The sequence below is a fragment of the Kwoniella botswanensis genome, chromosome 1, assembly GCF_036426115.1.
Source record: "Kwoniella botswanensis chromosome 1, complete sequence".
NCBI lineage: Eukaryota > Fungi > Basidiomycota > Tremellomycetes > Tremellales > Cryptococcaceae > Kwoniella > Kwoniella botswanensis.
In genome coordinates, this window is record NC_088599.1 from 51,529 (window position 1) to 74,802 (window position 23,274).

Sequence of the window (23,274 nt, forward strand, 5' to 3'; positions counted from 1 at the left end):
GCATTTCTTCAGTGCATAGGAATGTGATGGACACGAAGCAAATGCAGATCGATGAAGATATTGACCAAACGGCGGTGTTGTGAGACATATCACCGCTTATCGCCGCCGCCGATGAACAAACCCGAATGTTAGATCTAACTAACATCAATAGCTCATTATCATTAACATGCCAATTTCATTTAGGCATCCCTATCTTTGAACCCGTCGTATTGCATCGTATCTGATAACATGATAAGGAACAGACCGCCAAGTCCATCCGACTCGATGGACAACCATGCATCGGAACGAGGAAGGATCAAACGGTCTCGTGCAGTCTTGGTGTGCAACCGTTGTAAATCACTCAAAACTCGCTGTGATCTGGGCAAACCCTGTGGAAGTTGTGTAAAGGCAAAAGCAGAGGCCAAATGCATATATGATCCATGGAGAGGAGGCCAGGATCAAAGGTCGTGAGTCATGTTGGCTACATTCTGTTGGTCTTGATATCTGATTCACATGCTAGTCTACCAGACGGTGCCGTCCCATATCATCTAACAGACCATTGTGGTTCTGGGCCCTCTTCGTTGGAAGGCCGTCTTGGTCATGTCGAGAGGTCCCTTGCTAGGATAGAATCTTTGCTCTCCGATAACTCTCTTGGTCGTCATGATGGTCATCTCCCCTCATCTCCATTGCGGCACAATGAAGAAGATGTCTGGTTGTCTCTCATCGCTCAGCTTCCCCCATTCTCACTTGCCGAAAGACTACTCCGTAATTATTTCATCTTGGACACAATGTTGCGCTATACCCACCAGCCCTCTTACACAAGTCGAGCCCACAAGATCTACTCCGTCAGCACTGGTCAGGTTAGACATGATATCGACAAAGAATCTTCCTCTTACCTCGCTTCGTTATGTCTGACGATGGCTATCGGTACTACGCTAGATGATCAGCGCAGCAATAGTAAATCGGAGCAACAATCCCGAAATCTGCGCAAGCAACTGATATCACTTCATCATCGGTTCTATGAGATCTCGGAAACTCTAGTCCCCTATCGGTCCAAAGATTCTAACCCAGAATTCGCTTACTATCACCTTCATGCGCTCATGCTCCGAATACAAAGAGGGTTAATGGCCGATTCTTCATCGTTATCTCAAACATGGTTCGAGCAGGGTAGGTTATTCAACACGGCATTGTTCTTAGAATTTCATCGAGATCCGGACGATCTGAATGTGCAGATCAGCCCTTTTTGGAAGGAATTAAGGAGGCGCATATGGTGGGCACTGTCAGTTGGAGAGAGGTGAGTGCTGCATTTAAGACCTTGTCGATTAGCGTGGCTTTGATCCATCAGCATTGCTTTTTCGATATCAAGTTCCTTAGATCTAAACCTGACCCGAACCTTTCCATCTGTGTCAGGATAGCAACACAAAAACTTCGGTTACCTACCATTCTCCCTCAGTCGACCGTACGAAAACCAGTCCTTATTCCCGATTGTGACCTACGTGAAGATATCACTCAAAGCGAGCTCAACGATCAGACATTCATCGGCCGGATATTCACATCGTCGTCTACATCCTTTGCCGAACTCACTCCACCCGAGATACTGGTAGCGTCTACCGGAAAAACTGCACCTGCGGAATGGGCGTTTATCGATGCCAAAATTGATTCAACTCAAATCATGACTGAGCTATCGAAGATGTCACTGCACTCCTTGTCCCCAAACTCTCCTTTACCTGATATCTTGCTCGTGGACAATCTTATCGAACAACTGGATGCTCAGATACCAATACACCTCCGTTTCGATACTCTCTCTACTGCTCAGACTCGTCACTGCCCTCTCACAGCCCCTGATCAACCGCCATGGATACTAGCTCAAGCATGTGTATCGAATACAGGTAAAGCGTCGGCCACTCTCAATGCTTATCAACCATACCTATCCTTGTCAACCAGAATACCCAACAACACACAGATCGTTCAACATGCTCTCGAACGATCCCTCGCAGCAGCACATCGATTGATCGTTTCGTCCGAAATTTTTGTATGGCACATCACATTCAGATGGCCGGAGGGAAGAAGTCTTTTCTCCTGGAATACTGGATCCAAGGTATTTGCGGCGGGAGTGTTGGTTGCCTTGGCAGCTATTCGAGACGGTCCAGACAATGAAGGTTGGAGGGGTTGGATGGGCGATCTGCAATCCGCGGAAGGATTATTGAAAGTCTTATCAGACCACACTGCGAAGAACCTTGAAGGAGAATGGTCAGCTTGTGAAAGTCCTGACCTGAAGGCTCTCAAGATACTTCGTCGATTGCACGAACGAGCTAGATCACCAGCTCGTCCGACACGACCATCTGGTTCTGGCACAACGACGATTATTAATGAGGAGAAGCTATTCGATCCATACACTACACATGAGATGAGCAGGATCAGCACACTGACCAATTCACCATCTCAGGTGAAAATGACAGCGGATCCTGGTGTAGCGGAGAACTTCACATTAGAAGACCTGGAGGCTTTGCTGACACAAGTCTACGGGAAACCACAAGGAGGTGCGGAATGAAGAACTGATTGCGGTCATAGGAGCACTCATTAAATGCATGTTATCATCTTACATCCTAGCGAGCAAAACAGTTTGTCCAGGTAGTGATGTCCAATCTGTACGAACACATCTATGATTTTTCTGCCGGCTTGAATGCTCGTTTGGATGCTTTTCTGATGCTCTCACCCTTGAAGAAGAAGATGTACGGGATGAAACCGATACAACAAGCTACGAGAGCTAAGAAAAGCCCAGCATACTGGAATCCAAGGTTGTGCTGAATGGGACTATTCCATCAGCAAAGTCCCTCATGATTATGCTTCTTGAGTATCGCAACTTACGAAAAGCTGAGTGATCCATAAAGGTACACTGGCACCAATAAGAGAACGCATGAGGGTCTTAGCAGCAACTGCTGAGGCGGCTACATGTGCGTAACTGTCCACGATGTACTGAATATGTAAGGTCTATTAGCAGCCTAGATCATGAGATGAGAACAGGTCCCAGCTTACACTGTTTGCCGAGATATATACGCTGACCATACAACATCCGAACAGAGCTCCTCCAACCATCATACCCATCCAGTGGACCTGAGCATACGCCCCGGTGAAAGCGATGATGAATAAAGAGATAGGTAGAAGCCTGTATCGGAAACGAGTCAGCATAAAACAGCGAAGACCCTGATGCGATATAGAACTTACACAGCACCGAACATCATCGGGTACAGTCGAGATTCCGGATGTCCAGGTTTCCTAGCATATAGTCGTTCTTGGATTGGCATAAGGAACATAGCAATCATTATACCAACCTGGTCATTCAACCACCCGGTCAGCATCCCGGAATACGGAATAGAGGAGACCAAAGGAATTGCTTTACTCACCACAATGGATAAGAATGCTACACCAGTCATACCAGGATTCCAACCTCGAATCTCTTCGAATGCGATTGGGAATGCGAAGAAGGTGGCGTAAAGTAAAGAGTAAATGAAACTCAAGTAGAAGCTCATGAACAAAACCACCGGCTCGAGGAACATGAGAATGAATGGACGTATCATAGCAGTCTTGAGTGTCTGTCCGAACGACACGCCCGATGATTCTTGCAGTTTCTGGTGAGCGGTGACATATCGTTTGGTTTTATGGGCTTTGTTGAGCTTCGCAGCTCGCCTCTTCAAGATGACAACACCGAGTGTTTCCGGCATGAGGAGGGTGAGGCCGAAAACAACTCCGACGAGGATGAACAATACCCAATAGATCCATCTCCATTGATGGGTCTTGTAACTGATCCAGCCACCGAACAATGGTCCTAAGCATGGACCCATACTAAGATTCAATGTCAGATCAGATGCCTTCCTTCAGGTGAGCCTCCGGTGAACTTACAATATAGCACCACTGAAGACAGCCATGGGAATACCTCGTTCTTCTACTGCCCATATATCAGAGATTGTTCCACCAACATTCGTCATTGGCGCAGAAGACGCTATACCCGCAAGCTACATATGACCAATGAATAGTCAGTGACCTTCAACGGAGTGATCAGGGGTCTGACAATGGCTTTGAGCCGGGAAGCAACTTACCATACGACCGGCAAGCATCGTCGCGATGTTTTTGGCGAGACATGATGGAAGGGTAAAAATGAAGTAGAAGAAGATGGAGATACAGTAGATTGGTTTTCTTCCAACCAGCTCGGATACTATCGTTGCGGTGATTAGCCTTAGGTCAGTTCTATTCAATGAAGCGTGGGTCTCGTGCAATGAAAACTCACGGGGAGCAAAGAACAGTGGACCAACTCCAAATCCAACCACGAAGAGGGTGATCGAGAGGTAGATCGCCTCGTCTGATACGTGAAGACCTTCTGCCGTACCCGGCAGGTCACCGGTTGGCATGGCAGAACCTAGGGCGACGGTAAGACATAGGAAAGAAGTAGACATGGTTGCGAACCTGTATATCCACCGTAAGCGAGACAGCAAGTACTGATGAGGATATGAGATTTCTACTTGCCATTTCTTTCCTTGCGACCAATTTCTCGGACCCTCTCCCTCTTCGAACTCCACTAGTGTCTCCCCATTTCCCTTTTCCAACTCATTGCTGTCTGGAGTGTGGGTGCCAACGCGAGTTGGATGGGTACTGAGGATTCGGCTCATCTGAGTACGATGTCTCTCAAGCCCAGCTGGACTTAAGGCATCTGGTGTTTCGACATCTTCATCTTGCAGAGCCTCTTCCTGTTCAGTGGTGTAAATGGGTGGACGAGCGAATTCAGCTTCAACAGGTTCGAGCATTGGGTGCGATTATGTGTTTTGGTATAGATTAAATGTGGGGTGATGTCGTGAGGCTGTGAGGCGGTCTGTGCTATATGTGTTAACAATTCAAGGTCTTAACAAGTCTGATCGATAATACGAGTATATGTTTCTGATATTGAGAGACGATGAAGGGAGAACGAAACGCCAGTCGTTCACATAGCAGCCTATTTATACCATTGGAAAGTCTAATGGCTACTTCGGTCAACGGTGATCTCGCTCATGCAGATGTGACCAAGTGCACTTTTGATAATCGAAATCAGCATCATAACAGCTAGATCTGGGTACCCTCCAGCCAGCCGACCAGGTATCAATGGGTCGATTGATCGCGATTTAGTGGAGAAAAGGGTGCACGATAACCGATGTACCGCGGAACCAGTCGCATCACCGCGGAGTCCCTTCTGAAACCGTGAATTGTATATAAGTAAGAGATTCTTTTCATTGCTTCAGGCTGTTGATACCTCTCTTGACGATGAGCAGGATGATTATGATGTCTGAGATTAGATGATGCATGACTAGCAAGAGTGAAAGCTGGAAACGGATATTCTCATCCCATTCTCACATCTCGGCCGCGCATACACAAGGGACAAGATCGGATTGTTTAGGCGCGTCACAAAAGAAGGACTCAGGCCTGCAATGGGTTAGGACCGCCTACATCTCGCGCCTAAAGTTTTTGCAGCACATACTGAATTGAACTGTGATATGGAAGAGGGTGAAATCACATCAACTTATACCACAATCAGTTCGGAAGCCACTGTCTGGGCTTGGAATATGAGCCTGGGAGTCCAATATCGGGCCCACTCACGCGATGACGATCTTTGCAACAGTTTTACCATTTACCACGGAGTGTCGTGACTCGATATCTGTACTCTTGGCTAGATATCCCTGCTCCATAGGTCACATTATTAACGCATGAATGATAAGACCTTTGCCAAAGTATACCCTCATGACTCAAGGTGTCTTCTCGTCCATGCACTAGGGCAGCCTCATCAGCGTGAGAGAGAACTGGCTGGGTTACACTGTGTTTTGTTCCCATGAATGATGCCGAAGTAGGGAGAAGGGGAGTGATCGACGGGTATGATTCCGACCAATACGGATCAACAGATAAGGGAGATAGTCAGGAACAACTTCGCAGCACGCTTGTAACCGAGGAAAGGGAAAAAAGGTTTGATCGAACAGGATGGACCATGTGCAAAGTGGGTGGAGCGGAAAGATAAGGATTTTTTTGGTTTTGCACTGGAACCCAAGATTAATTCGGTCGTGGTCGCACGACTTGATAAGAACCATATTCCCACAGCTTGTAGCCCGTCGAGGTTGAATACTCTGTTCTCGATTTGATTATTCCTTGCTTCGCATGAGCACAACTGGTAAAGAAGAACCGACAATATGGCAATAAAAGACACCCTTCGACAACGCACCTTAGCTCCTTCATCTTGGGTCTTGCCCAAAGAAGAATCTTGCATCGCGCCAGAGAATGTATGGAGTAATAAGGGTGCGTGGATCGTTCAACGGGCTATCGTTACCGATACTGATGTATATCGTTCATATGTAGATATGGATCCTGCACCTGAAGAACATCGTCTGTGGACAGGCTGGACCTTCTTCACCTGTAAGTGATCGATCTTTGCCAAACGTGTTGAGTACAGACCGGTTGGACGGAAGGTTCGGCTGACAACGGTCCCGTATTTCAGATTGGATATCCGATGCTCTGAACCCCGGTCAATGGGCTACAGTGTCCAGCTTTGTCGCAATGGGTCTCACCTGGTGGGAAAGTTGCCTTGCTATCTTTGTTGGAGGGTTCTTGGTGGCTCTGGTTGTCACTGGTGAGCAAAGTTGCAAGTCATCGACGTCTCCAAGCTGAATCGAGTCACCCTGCTTCTAGCAAATGCGTATATTGGTGCCATAGTGAGGGACTTGGCAACGGGTTTTGAGTGTTTGAGGTTAAACATTGATTTTGTCGCCCGCCTTTATAGCTTCACACACCTTTTGCAGTGACATCTCGAGCCACGTACGGATATTGGGGGTCCAAATTCGTCGTGTTTTCACGAATGGTTATTGCGTGTTTCTGGTTATCCATCAACTCGTGGTCGTGAGTGCGACAGCCGTGTACGCTGAAGCAGCGCGATTGAGACCGATGCTCATTTGTATCTCAATCTTGTTCACAGCGGCGGTATCTTTGTCTCCCTCATGATCGAAGCTATCTGGCCACAATATGCGAGATTGAAGAACAGCATTCCTGCCAGTCAGGGTGCTACTTCCCGGGACTTCTTATCCTTCTTTCTGTTCTGGTAAGAAATCTTTCTCGATTGGCTTTGCATCCGAGATGTCATAGGTGACCATTCTTCATTGATTCAGGTTGTTGCAGCTTCCTTTCGCACTCATCCATCCATCCAAGTTAAAATGGGTCTTCAATATCAAAGCTATTCTGGTTCCCGTGATTGCAGTAGGGACATTGATCTACGTATGCTCATCTCTATCCCGCTTTGAGGTGAGAATTATACTGACTGTGAGCGATGATTCTGTCACAGGCGGTGAAGAGAGCTGGACCATTGACCTCTCAAGCATTGTCAAGTCCACCTAATAGAGTACCAGGCGGATCAAAAAGGTTCATCGCATTCATGGCTTCTGTCACTGCAACTCAGGGTACCTGGGCTACACTCAGTGAGCTTGACGAATGTGATTCATCCTCACCGCTCGTGGGCTTACCTCATGATCCAGGTATCAACGTTGGTGACTTTTCAAGATACTGCAAGAAGCCTTCGGCTGCATATGTACAAATGTTCGCTATTCCGGGTTTATTCAGTGTTTTCAGTATCTTTGCTTCCATTTCTGCGGCCTGTTTGAACTCTGTGTACGGGACTACTGACTCTTTCTATCAACCGTACGACATCGTTGTGAGTGATATACATCTTTTAGAGTTTCATCTTGGCTTCCTCAAAGGCCGTTGTAACTAGGGTTTGTGCTGATCATCTACCCACCCTCGCTCGCTAGGCTCTATGGAATACCTCCGCTGGCGGCCGAGCAGCAATGTTCCTTGGCTCTTTAGTTTGGGCGCTATCGAATGTGACAACCAACATCTCGGCTAACTCCATCTCGGCAGCGAATGATATGACTTCCCTCGCACCGAAATACATCAACATCAGGCGAGGGCAGATGCTAGCTATCACCCTGGGAGTATGGGGATTCGCGCCATGGAAAGTCCTTGCCTCGGCAACAAACTTCCTGACCTTCATGTCTTCCTATTCGATCGTCCTTGCGCCCATCGCTGTGTTGATGGCGATCGATTTCTTCGTGATCAAGCAACGAAAGATAGATATCTACGAATTATATAAACCTGATGGTATATATCGATTCTCCAAAGGATGGAATTGGAGGGCGTACGTAGCTTTGGCCGTCGGCATCGCTCCCAACCTGCCCGGAATGGTCAATGCAATTGATAGTACGGTAGAGATCGGAAATATCAAGTATATATACATGATCTCGAATATCGCTGGTGATCTTTGTAAGTTGAAACCTCTAGGGTTCTAGCAAACTTGTAAAGCTGATACATCATATCTTTTCATTGGAATAGTTGCGATTATAGTCTATCTGGCATTGAATAGATTTTTCCCCGCTAGAGAACCGCAGATCGAAGTTGCCGTGCACGACCTCTTGCCATCGTCGCCATCAACTTCGTTTGACGATCAGGGTGGATATCCTGTGACATACTCCGGAAGTGACCCTGTTGCAGATGAAAGAGAAGATAAGAGTAGTACGCAGGGTTCGAAAGTGAAGGAGAAGATTTTAGTATAGATGTTAGAAGATAGAGTTCACTATAATGCTTGTGGAATAGACGGTCATGCACTTTCTCGATACCTTGACATGCGCTCAGTTCTACAAGGGACACACTGCATGGTATGGTCGGATTTCGGTCTCGTTTGAATCTTGTGGCTCATCTGTACCTCCTTCTTTATTCAGGCTATCATTGCTGTATGAGTTCAGGGTAGACTTTGACCGCCTCTGGTAGCTTTGGCCACTTCTGATTGGGCTTCGTTCTTGAGATATCTGCAATGACCTGATCTCTCAGTGAACCATGCCCATGACTGTCCCTCCAGTCTTGGCTGACTCACCTCTCTAAGATCTCAGTATAATACTTATCCTCGGAACTGGTATTTTTGAGTGAATCTCGATCTAATCGAAAGCTTAGCACGTCTGGATTGGGGTTACCATTTTTGGCTTGGAGTACTTACTCATCAATTTTTCCCTATAACTTAACCACTTATCTCCAACGTTACTTTCGTCCAATCCTCGGAATTCGACCAGATTGTAGAATCTCCTTACGAACGGTGCTATCGATAGATCCACAGCAGTAAATTGCTCCCCAGCGAAATAAGGTCCTTTGACCCTTTCTGTCAATGTTTGTAGACCTTTGTAGAGCTCTTCTCGAGCTAAATCTTGATCGGAAGGATCTTGAAATTGCTGTAGCTTGAAATATGCCGGGATGATTTTCTGTTCAGCCAAGGAAAACAAACTTCAGCATGACGAAGTTTGCTAACGTAGATGAGGGCAAAAATGTTTTGGCATTTTCGCGTAAGTATGAAGATGATGGGTAGAAATGGAGACACACCTTTGTGATATGTTGGACGTTGAGTCTGACCCAACTCTTCTCGTAAGTATCTTTAGGGAAGATTGAGCTACATTCAATGCTAAAGTGTCAGCATAGCGCATTAAAGAACGCATTGTGAGGGCATGCAAGGTACTGACGGGTGCTCGTTACTTTCAGGATAAAGATCTTCGAGGTATTCGACCAATACATCGGACTCGTAAAGAGCCTTACTTTGCCCATCGGTTGATTTTATCTCGAGCGTAGGTACCAATCCTAAAGGGTTCAAATTGAGGAAATGTTTCTCCTTCTTGTAGGGCTAAACATCTCGTCGATCAGCATCTCAAGTATCTTCGAACCGTTCAGTGTTTCCGAAGAGATCTGAAGGCTTAACTCACGTTGACCTCATGGTATTGGTATGCAATCTTACGTTCCTCAAGGGCCATCCAAATTCTCTTGACCGCACAAGAGATAATATCATCAACCTGGTGTTAGCTTATACGTCTAAAACCAATCGATCGGCTTACCTGGTTGAAAGGGCAGAACTGTGAAGTGATTCTCAAAGAGTCAGCCAGTTTCAAGCCGGGACGGCGCTCATCGTGTGCAGAACATGTTTTCCCGGGGCCAACTCACCCACCCGCTCCATAATACTAGATCTTCATCTTTCTGATGTCTGTCTACAGTCTCTTTGGCGAGACCAGTAGCGGTAGGATGGACACTTTCGTCGGGCGATGGCATCTTTACAGAACGTGTCGCTGTCAGATTTCTCGATAGCTTTGTATGTCTCGCGGCTGTGGAAGCTCTGAAGGAATGCAAGGATTGCATCGAATGGCTCGAGATGAGGTATACAGAAAGCAGAAGGCATGTACCCATATTATCAAGCTGACTGGGCTGTGACGATTCGACCGACGTCATGAAGACCAATTCAGAATGATTAGGTGATCAACCTCCACTCGTCATATTTCCGTAATTTACGAGTGAATCAATGTCACGGCTTTAGTCCATTTTGGTGGGCGTCATTCATCTGACGCTACAATGACATACATAACGTATATGGGTGGATGAAAGATATGTCAGTGTGACCGTCGATACAACTAGAAGAAGAATCAATGCAATTGAAGGATACGGAGTACTTGTGCAATGGGTTCAAAAGGAGATCTCACATCCCACAGCCAAATGATCGCTCGCGCAAATCCCCTTCCTGGGCAGACCTTCACCTAGTTGCCCTATCTTTGGTGGTGCGTATATCGATGTGATCACAGCCGGACTATGACCGGGAAGAGCGGGAAGGAGTAAGAGATAATCTGTTTTAGCAATGTGAGCGTGAGCGATGTCAAGAGGCTGGAAATCGTAGATGATCAATCAACGAGCCGGAGACAGAGCCAGACACTCACCCAACGTCAACCTGAATAAAGGTGTGAAACAGGTGTATGACGGTTCTTCCTTTCCTGATACTTGATCCCCATTCACATGTTCGAATCCGCCTCTTCGCCCAAATGTTTCCTGGTTGTCCACTTTGGATCCCCATTCAGTAGAATCGTAAGCACTCCTTGCTCCCCCCTCGGGTAAGATCTCCTGCATAGATTTGACCAATTCTCCTACTGGTAATATCCCATCATTCGCTTGTGGTGTACGAGTGTTGGCAATGCTCTTCTCGTTATTATCTGGCAGTTCCCCTTCACCTTCACCTTCTTCGTCTTCTTTGATTGTGGGTGTGTTACTTCCCGTAGCTGTGGTTGAAGGGACTTCAGAGACGTTTGTAATCGTGGAGGGCGAGATCTTGGCTACGCTATCGTGAACCAGTCTCGAAGAAGATATTTCATCGATCATGCTCTTCGGCAAGGGAGTATGAGGAGAGACGAGCAGCTGATATGTGGCTTCAGAGGGTTGAGTGTTAAGGTCTGCAAAGTAATGAACGTGATTGATGAGCATGACTCCAGAATGAAAAGAAAGGCTCGATTTTAGCTCACCTCCTGCGAAGATGGCTGGCCATGAGTTACAATCGTTATCCTTTTGAAATTGACGTATACTACGTAGGATGATGATAGATTGTCTGACTCGCTCATAGGCGTATCTGAAGATTCGTCAGATAATTTGGGATGGCATTGTTGAATCTGGGCGAATCTACTCACTTGGGATGCCAAAAGCTGTAGACATCAACGGTAGTATCAGCGTTCAATCTGTGTTATGAAAACGTGTGTAATCAGTTGAAAAGAGGACTGGATTCATTTCACTAACAGGTGAGTGGTAGTGATCACGATCCCCTTTCCATCCCCGTCAATTTGTTCCAAAGCAACGATTAATCCAACATTCTTAGTCTGCCTGCTACCACCTCTCCGCCTCTTTCCGTCTTCTCCTGTCTCCTTCGAATCACTTGGTGATATCTCCTCTTCATCCAAGTGAACCAGCTTACTTGATCGCACGAAGAACCTAGATGTGCGGTAGAAAATTACCAAGCCGTGGAGTTTACCTGGACCGGAACCTTTAACGGAAGTGTGCTGGGGGAAGGAGGAAGAATATTCTTTGACCCGATCGCATTCCTATGAGGATAGATACTACATGAGTAAAGACATTTGGAGCGGATGATGCTGGTAACGAGAGAAGACCGTATCATTACAATCAGGGGTCAATGCTCTAGACAGCAAATCCTTACGTACTTGCAAGCATATAATGTCTGATTGAGAATGGTGTTCCAGTTCTGCTAACAACATTGCTCGTCTGTCTGACCATCGTAGACAATCGGACCCGGGGAACAGCTCTCTGCCTACGGCGGTTATATATTCTTGTCAATAAACGTCTGTTTGTAGACCACTGTGACAGAGAGGTATACTCACGAACTAGTGTTTGAGCCAATACCTGCAAGGAATCGACAATCAATCATTACTCGACAGAAATCGCTTGATCATCACCGTACTCACGTTCCAAGTAACAATCTTGAGTTTTCCTTTCCCCGTCTCATCCTCATTTGGTGCGTTTGCTTCCAGATTCGAGCTTGATCCCACAGACACCCAATCCCGCTTCAGGAATTTCCTTCGCTCGATCTCTAGTTTCTGCTCCTCACTCAACTCTACTTTTCCATCCGCTATAGCCTTCTTCCTGGCCAATTTCGCTGCCTTCCTTTCAGCTGCTTTAGCTATCTGTTCCGCTGTGAGATTGGGAGGTGCTGGCATCTTGAGTCTAGTGAGTCTATTTATGCGTAGGAAGGCTGTATGAACAAGATCTAGGTTGTCAATGCAGTAACTACGCAGGAAGATCCGGTGGTCACCGCTTCCAGGTGCCTGATTTTGTCGTAATCTGTAATCTGGGAACGCCATAGCTAATTACACAAAATCCACTTGTTGTTCAGACTGTGCTGTTCTCAAAGCGTATATCCTCGCACTGGACAGGTCGAGGAGATCACCGTATCCTTTGGCTATACTGTCCCTTTGCTATATCACCTACACGTTTCTCTTCTCCCTCTTTGAACCGCCCGCCGATCACCACAACTATCGGTGGAGATGACGTTACTCGTACCGTGAAGATATTGGCATGACTGGAAGACTGTCTTCCACCCAGATGATTGTTATGAACTAGGCCTGAATGACCTCACTTGCAGAGGCAACATGCATGCACATCTCTCAACATGCAATCATCCGTCTATGGGATATCGGCGAAACTCGGTTGGAAGGTCCGACCTGACAAAACCCACGTGGCCTCCATGTGACTGTTCGGATTTACCTGTTGAAAAAGTCGAAAGTGAAAGAAAAAGATCGATCTCAGCGGTAGCGTAGAAAGATGTAAACTACGTCTGCATCATATACATTGCCAGATATCATCGTTTCACATCCCTGTATATCACAGGTGTCTCATAGCCCATATCTCATCATGTCAGACCAACTGGAGCAACAGCAACAGCCTATTGGCCAAGCTGAAGTATCTCAAGATGTCGCTCAGGTCAATGGTGAAGAAAAGGTAGAGGATCAACCTGAAGCTGTTCCTTGTAAGTGATAATGTCACAATGTATATTCGTGCTCTGAATCGGTCATGATGCATCTCCCCATAGTACCCCCTCTGACTATCCGCTTCCCAACTCCAACATGTCCTCGTACGGTGCCAAAGGCCAAGGACTCTTCGGAACCCCGCGATCGACTCACCATCTACCCTCAACCTACGGAGACCATGCAGGACATCAAGCTGCTGATCAACGACTGGGTGGGAGCATACTGGCTTGGACCATACTCTCTAAGATTACCGTTCGTCAAGGGCGATGACGGAAGAGGGAAGGTCTTCACCAAAAAGGAAGATCTTAGCGAGATTAGGGCAGGAGAGAGATTGAATGAGTGGTTGGAAGTTCAAGATGCTTTTACCCACCTCGAGGAGGACGGTGAGAGGGTATTGGAGGTTGTGAAGGGTGAGCAACATGTGCTTCACGCTGGTTTCCTTGTGCTTGCCTGACCTCGCATTATCATTGATCCCATAGAACCTTACGGAGAATTTACCGCTCGTCAATCTGTCCTCCGAATACTTGAACTGATCGCTCCTGCTGGTACCACCGCCAACACGACGACCACTCCCATCGCCCTTCAACCTGGATCCACAATCTTCGAATCTGTTCGTGATGGAGTCTTGTCGTTAGGTGGTGAGACCCAGTATGAGGAAGTAGAGGTATCCTTGCCAAGTGGACGAAAAGGTAAAGGAGGCAAGAAGGAATTGGTGAAAGTGAAAAGAGCTGTTTCCAATGATAAATCACATGCTTTTTCAGATTGGAAAGGATCCGAAGGATGGGCATCAACGAAACTTGGAGAATTACCTTTCTCACAATCGCCTTTGGAAGTTCTACCATGTTTGAAATCTATCCAGATCTCCCCTTTCAATCCTCCACCACCACACTTGCGTCAATTAGGTCATCAATTATACCTCCAAGTCGCTTTGTTAGAAGGTGAAACCGTTACGATCATCTGTACCACTAGAGGCTGGTATGTTTCGAAATCGAACGTCAACCAATTCGATCCTTCCCCCAGAACAGATAACAATGGCTCAAACCCTCCACCTACTCACTCCTTGATCGATTTGTTACACTCCTTGTCGCCTCTCTTCTCGGAAAGGCTATCTAAGTTGTCACCTCTATCTACCGAACCACCTTCTCTCGACCCCATTTCGACTGTCGCTATTCCCCAAGCTGAGCCCGCTTATCCATGGTTAACAAACATCCCTAAGCCTGCCACCTCGGCGGAAATCCTTAGAACCCAACTAGCATTCTTACACACCGGTGCTTATGGTGCTGATAGTGTTGATGCTGCCAGGGACTGGAATGAGGAAATCCAGGGCATTAGAGAACTGCCCAGAGGATCGATGCAAGAGAGAGTATTTAGAGAGAAGATGTTGCAGAAGGTATGGGCGGAATTTGATCAAGCTGCTATACGAGCGGTACAAACCGTCTCAAGAGGTGATATACCTGCCATCAACCCATCTGAAGATCCAAAAGCTCACATGTATCTCCAATCCAACATCTTCATCACTCAGGGTGACTCCGATGCCCTCAACGCTTATGGCCACTTGGGCGGTGATGCAGCTATGCGAATCTCCCATGGAAAGGACGCAGCCGGTGTCAAGTTGTTGAATAAACTGGACGTTGACGGTCTGTACATGCTTGGGCATACCATCGTAGATTGGCAAGGTAAACGATGGATCTGTCAATCCATCTTACCTGGTATTTTCTCCAACCGTAAGAAGGAGGAAGAAGAGGGAGATCAAGAGTCCAACTCAGCAGAAGATGGTGAAGCCCAGAAGAAGGAAGATTGGGTCAAAGTTGGTGATTCGCCTACGAAAGCTTCTGCTGATAAATCTGTGGATGTCGGAGAGCCTGGCCAAACGGACGTCGAAGGTGAAAACGAGAATCCAATGATGATCTACGGTATCGATTCTGAAAACCCCACTTCAGTCCACTGGGACAAAGCTACTCATAAATTGATGGCTACGGTTGGTCAAGCGCAGAAACTCGCCGCTCACAAGATCAAGGACGGAAAGGGCGTTGAATACGAATTTTACGCTAGTTCAGAAGTGAAAGGATTGAAGGGTACAGATGGAAGGAGATATCTTCTTGATGCTCAAAGACTGTCACCTGTCGATATTGAATGGTTGGAAAAGGATTATGAGATTGAAGGTGCTAAATACCCACACAGATTGACGATGCTTAGACCCGAATTGTTGGAAACTTTCTGGGAGTCAGAGTTGAAGCGATGGGCTAGAGGTGTAGCTGAGAAAGCTAAAGCTAAACAAGATGAACAAGCTTCGAAAGACAAAGCGCAAGAAGCTGGACCATCTACCACCGACGAGGATAAGCCAGAAGGTCAAGCTTCAGATGAATCGTCTACACCTAAAGAAGAACAATCACCTGCCGCTGAAGCCGCGGCTGCCCACAGAGCGGAGGAAGAGAAACCTGTCGATGCTAGTGTGATCGGCGATATCAAGCAATTCGAACTGAAGTTCAACCCAGATGCTTTCGTGGATCAGATCCCATCGAAAGATTCTACTACCTCAGATGATCAACCTTTCTTACCGTCCACTATCACCGATGAGTCTGATCCGTCTGTCAAAGCTGTACGAGATGCCTCTGTTTTCCTCAGATCCATCGCTATCCCCGCCGTCGTTTTGGATGTTCTTACCGGCAACACTTCGGGTCTCATGGATGGTGCTTCCTTGACTAAGCATTTGCACGGAAGGGGTATCAACATGAGGTATCTGGGTCATTTAGCCAACACCATCAAACAGTTCTCTGCTGGGCCAGAGGGTGAGGCCAGGAAGGAGACTGGTCATCTTGCTGCTTTGAAGGTGGGTTGCGTTCTGATGTTACCGCTTTCGGGTTGAATTACTTGGATATTTGGTATGATGAACTAACCTGATTCTGTTTCCAGGCAATCGTCCTTCAAGAGATGATATTCCGGGCATCCAAGCACATCCTTCGAACCCTCATCTCCAACCTTCAGCCTGAAACCACCACCTACGCTGTCTCTCACTTTTTGAATTGTCTTCTCGGTTCCTCGTACAACTCTTCGCCTTCAGCCACTTTCAACCCAATCGGTATCTCCGACAGAGAAGAGCAACCTGAATATACCAAACTTACTCCTGAATCATTGCGAAAGGCTATAATCGATGAAGTCAAACTTAGATTCAGGTTCACTGTGGAAGAAGCTCATTTTGAAGAAAGCTTGAAGAAGAGACAATTGCTTAGAGAACTCGCTGTCAGATTTGGTATACAGCTCGCTCAGAGGGATTATGTCTTTGACAAAGATCAAGACTCATCTTCGACCGAGGACGAGAAGGACATCAAACAGTTGAGAGATAGGAAGAACAAGAAGAACAAGGTACCTGTACAAAAGAGACTGAACACCTTCGAGCCTGAAGATATATTGACACTTGTTCCTGTGGTCAAATCCACTGCTCCTACTGTAAGTACGATCTGGTCACGCGTCTACATACCGATACGGAATCACTAATTCTCGTCTTCCTCTAGGTAACTGTTGCTGAAGAAATACTCGAAGCCGGACGAAACACCATCAACCGAGGCTCTATCGACCTTGGTCTTGAGTTCATGCTGGAAGGATTACAATTATACGAGAACATCTACTCGGTAATCCACCCTGAGGTAGCCTCGGTATACAACCAGTACTCTCAAGCGATCCATCAATTGGCACGATTGAAGATCCAACAAGTCGCTGCTCAAGCTGCTGCCAACCCAGAGGGCGCTGCTGATCCAGAGCAGCCATTGGGATTGGACATCTCCACCGCGCTCAGATTGCAAAGACAAGCTATCATCGTCGCTGAGCGAACACTTGGTGTTTATCACAGCGAAACCGCTGGATATTACTTCAACCTCGCCATGTTGGAGAATCTTGAGGGTAATCCCCAACAAGCTCTCAGATACTTCAGACATGTTTTGAGACTTTGGGATGTCATTCATGGACCTAATCATCCGGAGATCAATACTGTTTTGGTGGGTCTTACCAGATTCTGCACTGCTCCGTTTGTCTCGTTTCATCATGCCATATGCTAATGACTTCTGACACTACAGAGTAACGCCGGAGTCGTCCTCCAAGCAATCAACGAGACCTCCCTCGCCCTTGTTCTTCAACAACAAGCTTATGATTCCACCTTATCTCTTTTCGGTGACTCCCACATACAAACGGGTCAGGTTCTCCACCAACTCACTCAATCTCACTTCCTCGCCGGAGACATGGCTGCTGCCTTATCCACATCGGAGAAGGCTCTTGACATCTTCAGTGCTAGATTAGGTGAAGAGCACTCGCAGACTCAGGAAGTCAAGAAGAACGTCGAGCTACTCAGAGCTGTCATCGACAATGTTGAGAAGCAAAAAGAGAGGAATGAGCAATTGAAGAAGGATCAACAAGAACGATTGAAAGCTGCCAAGGAACGAATCCAACTTACTGGTGGAGGTATAAAGGGCAGAAGGATTGGTAGTACCCTCGCAAATGGATCTGGTTCAGGTGGAGTACGAATCGTTGACCCCACTACTTTAGCTGCTGCTGCTGCTGCTGCTGGACATCCCATAGATGCCAGTGGACAATCTGCTGCTGCCTCCGCTTCGTCGGCCGAGGGACAAGGCCAAGTGTCCGAAGGATCAAATATCGGTACCAGGGGTACGGAAAGTGTCGAAGAGTTGGTAAGGTTCATCCAAGGTCAACAGCAGCCGAGTGCTTCGGCCGCTAGGAGAGGCAAGAACGCTTTAAGGGGTAAGAGAAGAACAGGTGCTAAGCGATAGATCAATTCGTTGTGAGAGGATAATGGATATGTTTCAGGAAGATGCAGATGCTTGCATGATAGTGCTTTGACAAGGTTGATTGGGTGGTGGTAAACAAGAATCCAAGAAGAAAAAGAGTAAAAAGCAAAAAGAAAAAATACGATTTTTTTAGCATGGTTAAACACAACGCATACATTTATTCCATAAATGAACATATCATATACACACCCATCACTTCTTTGATTCACATCATCAGTAGTATGGTCAAACAAAACACCACTCTTCATATGCACGGAAATGAATAATTCGAGAACAATCCATTTCAGTACGAGTGGTGCTCAGACGGTGTTTGTGCAGAATTTCCTCAGTAACTCAGTGGTATCTAGTGATCCTGCACCCGAGAGCTAGCTGAACAACGTATTGTCAAACCATGCATCCAGCTTCACATTCTTTCATCTCTCTACAGCCATACTGCAAAGACGCTGTATACACATACGGAACTCATCATCGCGATACTCATCACCGGGTTCATTTGAATGTGTCAATTGCATCTATTTTCCAAGCGAATATACAATGTACACCTGCGAGTGTCGTTGGATCAGCGACATATTCGAGAAGCGTCAAGATGCAGCACTCACTACCCAAGCAGTGATTGTCAAGGCAACGAGTTCGCCCATGACGATCCACATACCCCACTTAGACGGCTTCCATCCAGGCAGAACAACGTTGTTTGCCAGTGCTGCGTCCCGAATTGCGACTCTTTCCTTCTCACCTTTACGGAGTGAGTTAGCCAGCCATTTCCCGTCCAGCCAAGCGAAGAAGAATCCATAAAGGATTTGTAAGGATTTGTAAGCCATCAACAAGTAGATGACATTGTCGTAACTGTTGGTGCCCGACAAGTCTTGCTACGCGTCGATGAAGGTGATTCTCAGCGACCATTCAATGATCTCAATGAAGACGAGGTATTGTTCACTCACAATGGCACCAGCTGCAACGTCAAAGACGATAATTCCACCGTTACCAAAGGCCTTCCATATCCCGATGGCCGTTCCCAGCATGTCTGCATCGCCAATCATGACTGGGATCGAAGCGGAGAAGGGAATAGCATAGGTGGATAAAGCAAAAGAGCCAAGGATGATAGGTCCGAGAGGATGCACTTGGGTAAGGCCGATAAGGCCTATCACGATCACGTACATCATCGCGGTCCACGAGACTAGATCGAAACGGTCAACGAGGACTACATAGGCATACTCGAGGAATCAACCTACTGAAATACATTCGCATCCCAAATCTATCGATAAACGCCCCGACAAGGGGAATCATGACGATGGGTACAACACTTTGAAGACTAGAATTGTAGCCCGCAGCGAGTTTCGAGGTACCTCGAGTCTGCGTTTGAATATCTGCCAGGTTGCTACTGTATACGCCGACAACCGAGGTCTGGAACAATTGGATGCCTGCAAAGAGCCAAAAGAATCGAGGGCTGGGAGAATAGTCAGCGACAGAAATGGCAACTAATCAACCTTCACTCACATCTTTGATATCTTGTTAAACTCGATGGCCTTCCTTAAAGCCCCTTCTTTCCTCGCCGCGTCTTTCCCAAGAGGAGGTCTGTACTGCTTGGGTACTCTCCTTTCGTACGCCCAGTACATGATGCATATGATAAGGTTGGCTACTGTGGTAAAAGCGGGAATCCTGAAATGCTATCATGAGCTTGGTCTCTTACACATTGTGCACATCACTCTCACCAGAGTGCCCAACCCCACCAACCGTTGATCATACTCATTGGGACTGCCGTACTTCTCAAGATGACAGATAATACCCTGCTCCACGCCAGATCGATCCCGATAGCAAGGGCTAGATTACTTCCGCGGAACCAATGAGTATATAGCTTGAGCTGAGCAGATTCAATGACTATGTCGGTCAGCCATGCGTTATGGTATCATGGACCCACCCATTGATCCGAAGCCCATCAAAATTCGTCCTCCCACTACTAAGCCGAATCGTGATGTGTTCGAGCCAGCGGCAGAGATCATAGCTCCGAGCATGATGAAAGTACTACAGATGATCGATGCGCTATTATGCCAGTCAGCATGACCCTGGAGGTGCTATACACTTACTATGTAGCACCCCAGTAATCGATACCCAGCCCCCCAATGACAGGCAGAATCGTGTTGACCAGACTTGATGCGGACGAGATTGCTCCATATTGCGCATCTGTACCTAGTCAGACAACCTCCTTCTTTAGTGCTACTCACTAGTAACCTTGAGCTGCTCTCGGAAAGTAGACTTCAACGGACTGAGAGTGCTCTCGGAGAACGAAGAGCTGGTATTGAAGAAAACCACCATGGAAAATGCAATCAGACGGTACTTGAGGGGTATGAAGCGATTTGGAGATGGGCCTTCTTCATCTTGCTCATCCCGAGGAAGGGTAGGTATGGAAGCTAGATCTCTGCCTTTCTCGTTATCGACTTGATTGTCTAATGCGAGTCCCGTTCTTTTGTTGACGGACATCTTGAGGAGGGTCGTATGGGGAGCACCGAACAGAGGGATCTGGGAATACTTTCGGCAGGCTTATATCTATTCCCATAGGTGGGAAACCTTCCTTGGACTCGTGTTGGGTGCACTTGGCATGTTCGTTCGGCCGCATCTTCTCAATCAACTATATCAAATGATCCTCGGGATCAAAGTTAGCGTCAACAACTCTTCGAGGAATGCAGTTTCTCCTCCCATAGCCCTGCTGGACATCGGAACATTTGTGATAAGGAAGTATGAGTCAGCAATCTCGATCAAATCCGAGAATTTCGGGTCCGATAGCCAGGCATACAATGATTGGTCTTTAGACTTTTTCTCCACTCCCCGTACCAATGAGGTGCCTTGGGCCTTGCTGTCGGCCGTCGATATGGCGGATTTTCAGTCGGATGCATAATGCTCACTTGAGCAAAGAAGAACTGTACTGCCTGTCATCTAGGTTGCATTGTGGGTGAGCAATCGAGATCATGGTATCTGTATTTTTGGTGCGCACAAGATTTCCCGTTCGGTGACTTAGATTACGCCCCAATCCGCAGCTATACGGGCACTACATGGTCGATTGAAGAGCAGATCCCGTTCCTTTCGGTCGTATTCGAGAAGATGCAAAGATGCAGTAGCTGTAACTTGTCAACCAAATGTGACTCTAAATACTAGACCATCGAACGCCCAACGCAGAGTCCATCATTGTCAAACAACCGCCGAGCAAACCATCCTCACAGTAATCTGGTCATGAGGAGCGTCGATTTCTTCTTCAACCAGTTGGTTACGGGCACTCGACGGCGTTACTTCATGCGCAACATTGGGTTGTACCGGCTTCTTGAAATGTCGGACACCTAATTAATGACGACAGGAACGCGAAGTGACTCTGCCCTTATGACATAGGGGTGAAAAGACACAGAACTGATTTGCGTGCTTTGATCGCGGTCTGGCCATTTCTTGTTTGAAGGTCGCGTGCGATTTGGTGGATATTGATACTGGGTGAGCTTCCTCATTGTCAGCTTCTCAACGTCTGCCATAGTGTACATCTCACGCACCCTCCAAACTCATATCTATCATACCTCACCAACGTCCAGAATATTGTAAAACCTGGATGGGACTCTGCATTTTACGATCGACATGTATAAGCCTCCTGTTTTCACAATCGGTTTCAACATTGCTCGAGCTCACGACTTCTTGGGTTCCAGACGACGACGGTGGTGCAATCATCATGCATCTCTTCTTCTGTTTAGGGCGATGTGGGATTCGAGTCACATGTCATAATGGCCGCGTCACCATTGAACGACAAGAGGGAACGATGGGAATCTCCGGAAACGTCATCGAGATTCCCTCATTCCCTTATCTCGATCGATCTGAGGTCGTCATCCTGTCATCATCTCATCGTGGTTGGTCCGGGTCCGGTAAGAATAGATATACAAGCACGATGTCATATCATAGACTGAACTGATATTACAAGTACTGCCTGTATATACATATCTATATTCAAGCGGCTTGATTCATGACACTTTGTCTTCGAACATCCAAATTGACACTTGTTACGCATCATGCCCGTATCAACTCGTTCCACCGCTTCTGGTAAAGCCGAGGAAGTCGCGCATGAATCCTCTCAACTTCTTCAAGGCTAAGTCCCAGGACACGACGATCTATCGGCTGGTCATCCAATTCATCCTGCGACCGTTCATTGGCCAATAGCTTTCCTGACAGCTTCTTTCGGTATATCCACCTTGGATCTTCTACCTCTCTCTATTTATCCTACTTCCGTTCTTCCTCCCAGAGCAACCTTATCGACCTTGGGATTTTACGCGGCTGGTGCAGGGGTCGTATCAGCTCTATCTGCCATCATCACTGGTGCAGGTGAAGCATATGAGCTCATCAGGAAGGAGTACTTTGAGAAAGGACAAGATTGGTCAAAAGTTGTCGATTCAGCTTGGAATATGCGTGATAATGGAGGTAGGAAAGTGAAGATGACGATCAAGCATGCTAGTATGAACGATATGGTGGTCGCACTAGCGGCTTATAATTGGTGAGTCAGTCTTATATCAAAAACAGCATTCCTTGCTTGAGATGATCGTTCGTCAGGTTCCGTTTAACCCCCAAAAATGATCACATACTGATGATAGTCGGATCTTCGTACTGGTGTACAGGTACAGAGGATGGTTTTACCCCGGCGAATCTTTACCCCAGACTACGACCATACTCAATGCTTTAGCATTACCAGCATTGTTGTATTGTGAGTAACCTTGGATTTTGAAAAAGTCAACGCAGAAGAGAAATCTGATGCTGTTGTGTCTTTGTAGCGGCTATGCTTGGTGGAAGGTTGGTATATGAATATGCGATGGGAATCCAAAGACAAGGTCATGGAAAGCAAGTGAAAGAGGAGGGCCAGTAGGATATGGATTTGGGAGAAAGACGGTTCTCTGTAACTCAGCGTTTGTGTATCTGTAAGTGAACGAGAGGTGTATTTGTATCTGAGATATTTGTATTCTACGATAGCGGTATTGCTTGGCTGTTAAATTGTATCAATGCATATGCTACATTCGGTCATTACTCGCTACATCTTCTGTAAAGAGTTGAAACTAAATAGAAGCTACTCGAGCGTACCTTGTGTCAATTTGATGATTCATAATGGG

The 23,274-nt window shown here is 46.8% G+C and overlaps 8 protein-coding genes across 8 annotated transcripts; 4 read left to right on the plus strand and 4 right to left on the minus strand.

Moving 5' to 3' along the window:
• Positions 1-228: 228 nt before the first annotated feature.
• Positions 229-2,530, plus strand: L199_000021 (uncharacterized protein; the record flags this gene model as incomplete). Its single annotated transcript, XM_064885794.1, has 4 exons — positions 229-318; positions 388-446; positions 500-1,273; positions 1,390-2,530. 4 exons carry the CDS (start codon positions 229-231, stop codon positions 2,528-2,530), a joined length of 2,064 nt encoding a protein of 687 aa, XP_064741866.1.
• Positions 2,531-2,639: 109 nt separating this feature from the next.
• L199_000022 (uncharacterized protein) lies at positions 2,640-4,778 on the minus strand (the record flags this gene model as incomplete). Its single annotated transcript, XM_064885795.1, has 9 exons — positions 2,640-2,783; positions 2,848-2,955; positions 3,016-3,145; positions 3,205-3,311; positions 3,384-3,822; positions 3,880-3,992; positions 4,077-4,192; positions 4,265-4,440; positions 4,501-4,778. 9 exons carry the CDS (start codon positions 4,776-4,778, stop codon positions 2,640-2,642), a joined length of 1,611 nt encoding a protein of 536 aa, XP_064741867.1.
• A 1,404-nt stretch (positions 4,779-6,182) lies between these two features.
• L199_000023 (uncharacterized protein) lies at positions 6,183-8,588 on the plus strand (the record flags this gene model as incomplete). The annotated part of the gene is made up of 11 exons (XM_064885796.1): positions 6,183-6,288; positions 6,349-6,405; positions 6,488-6,619; positions 6,679-6,701; positions 6,770-6,885; positions 6,962-7,084; positions 7,152-7,257; positions 7,325-7,457; positions 7,515-7,690; positions 7,788-8,298; positions 8,368-8,588. The coding sequence occupies 11 exons, from the start codon at positions 6,183-6,185 to the stop codon at positions 8,586-8,588; spliced, it is 1,704 nt and encodes a 567-aa protein (XP_064741868.1).
• Positions 8,589-8,773: 185 nt separating this feature from the next.
• On the minus strand, positions 8,774-10,116 carry L199_000024 (uncharacterized protein; the record flags this gene model as incomplete). Its single annotated transcript, XM_064885797.1, has 8 exons — positions 8,774-8,840; positions 8,906-8,966; positions 9,026-9,284; positions 9,403-9,469; positions 9,540-9,697; positions 9,777-9,833; positions 9,906-9,923; positions 10,012-10,116. The coding sequence occupies 8 exons, from the start codon at positions 10,114-10,116 to the stop codon at positions 8,774-8,776; spliced, it is 792 nt and encodes a 263-aa protein (XP_064741869.1).
• A 408-nt stretch (positions 10,117-10,524) lies between these two features.
• L199_000025 (uncharacterized protein) lies at positions 10,525-12,548 on the minus strand (the record flags this gene model as incomplete). The annotated part of the gene is made up of 8 exons (XM_064885798.1): positions 10,525-10,682; positions 10,773-11,279; positions 11,349-11,452; positions 11,511-11,525; positions 11,617-11,918; positions 12,036-12,142; positions 12,213-12,234; positions 12,297-12,548. The coding sequence occupies 8 exons, from the start codon at positions 12,546-12,548 to the stop codon at positions 10,525-10,527; spliced, it is 1,467 nt and encodes a 488-aa protein (XP_064741870.1).
• Positions 12,549-13,242: 694 nt separating this feature from the next.
• Positions 13,243-18,136, plus strand: L199_000026 (uncharacterized protein; the record flags this gene model as incomplete). Its single annotated transcript, XM_064885799.1, has 6 exons — positions 13,243-13,357; positions 13,421-13,768; positions 13,838-16,188; positions 16,272-16,805; positions 16,871-17,350; positions 17,429-18,136. The coding sequence occupies 6 exons, from the start codon at positions 13,243-13,245 to the stop codon at positions 18,134-18,136; spliced, it is 4,536 nt and encodes a 1,511-aa protein (XP_064741871.1).
• Positions 18,137-18,666: 530 nt separating this feature from the next.
• Positions 18,667-20,629, minus strand: L199_000027 (uncharacterized protein; the record flags this gene model as incomplete). The annotated part of the gene is made up of 9 exons (XM_064885800.1): positions 18,667-18,696; positions 18,754-19,020; positions 19,093-19,328; positions 19,384-19,598; positions 19,649-19,810; positions 19,864-19,972; positions 20,070-20,191; positions 20,236-20,332; positions 20,374-20,629. 9 exons carry the CDS (start codon positions 20,627-20,629, stop codon positions 18,667-18,669), a joined length of 1,494 nt encoding a protein of 497 aa, XP_064741872.1.
• A 1,559-nt stretch (positions 20,630-22,188) lies between these two features.
• On the plus strand, positions 22,189-23,033 carry L199_000028 (uncharacterized protein; the record flags this gene model as incomplete). Its single annotated transcript, XM_064885801.1, has 4 exons — positions 22,189-22,219; positions 22,277-22,667; positions 22,789-22,874; positions 22,942-23,033. The coding sequence occupies 4 exons, from the start codon at positions 22,189-22,191 to the stop codon at positions 23,031-23,033; spliced, it is 600 nt and encodes a 199-aa protein (XP_064741873.1).
• Positions 23,034-23,274: the final 241 nt, after the last annotated feature.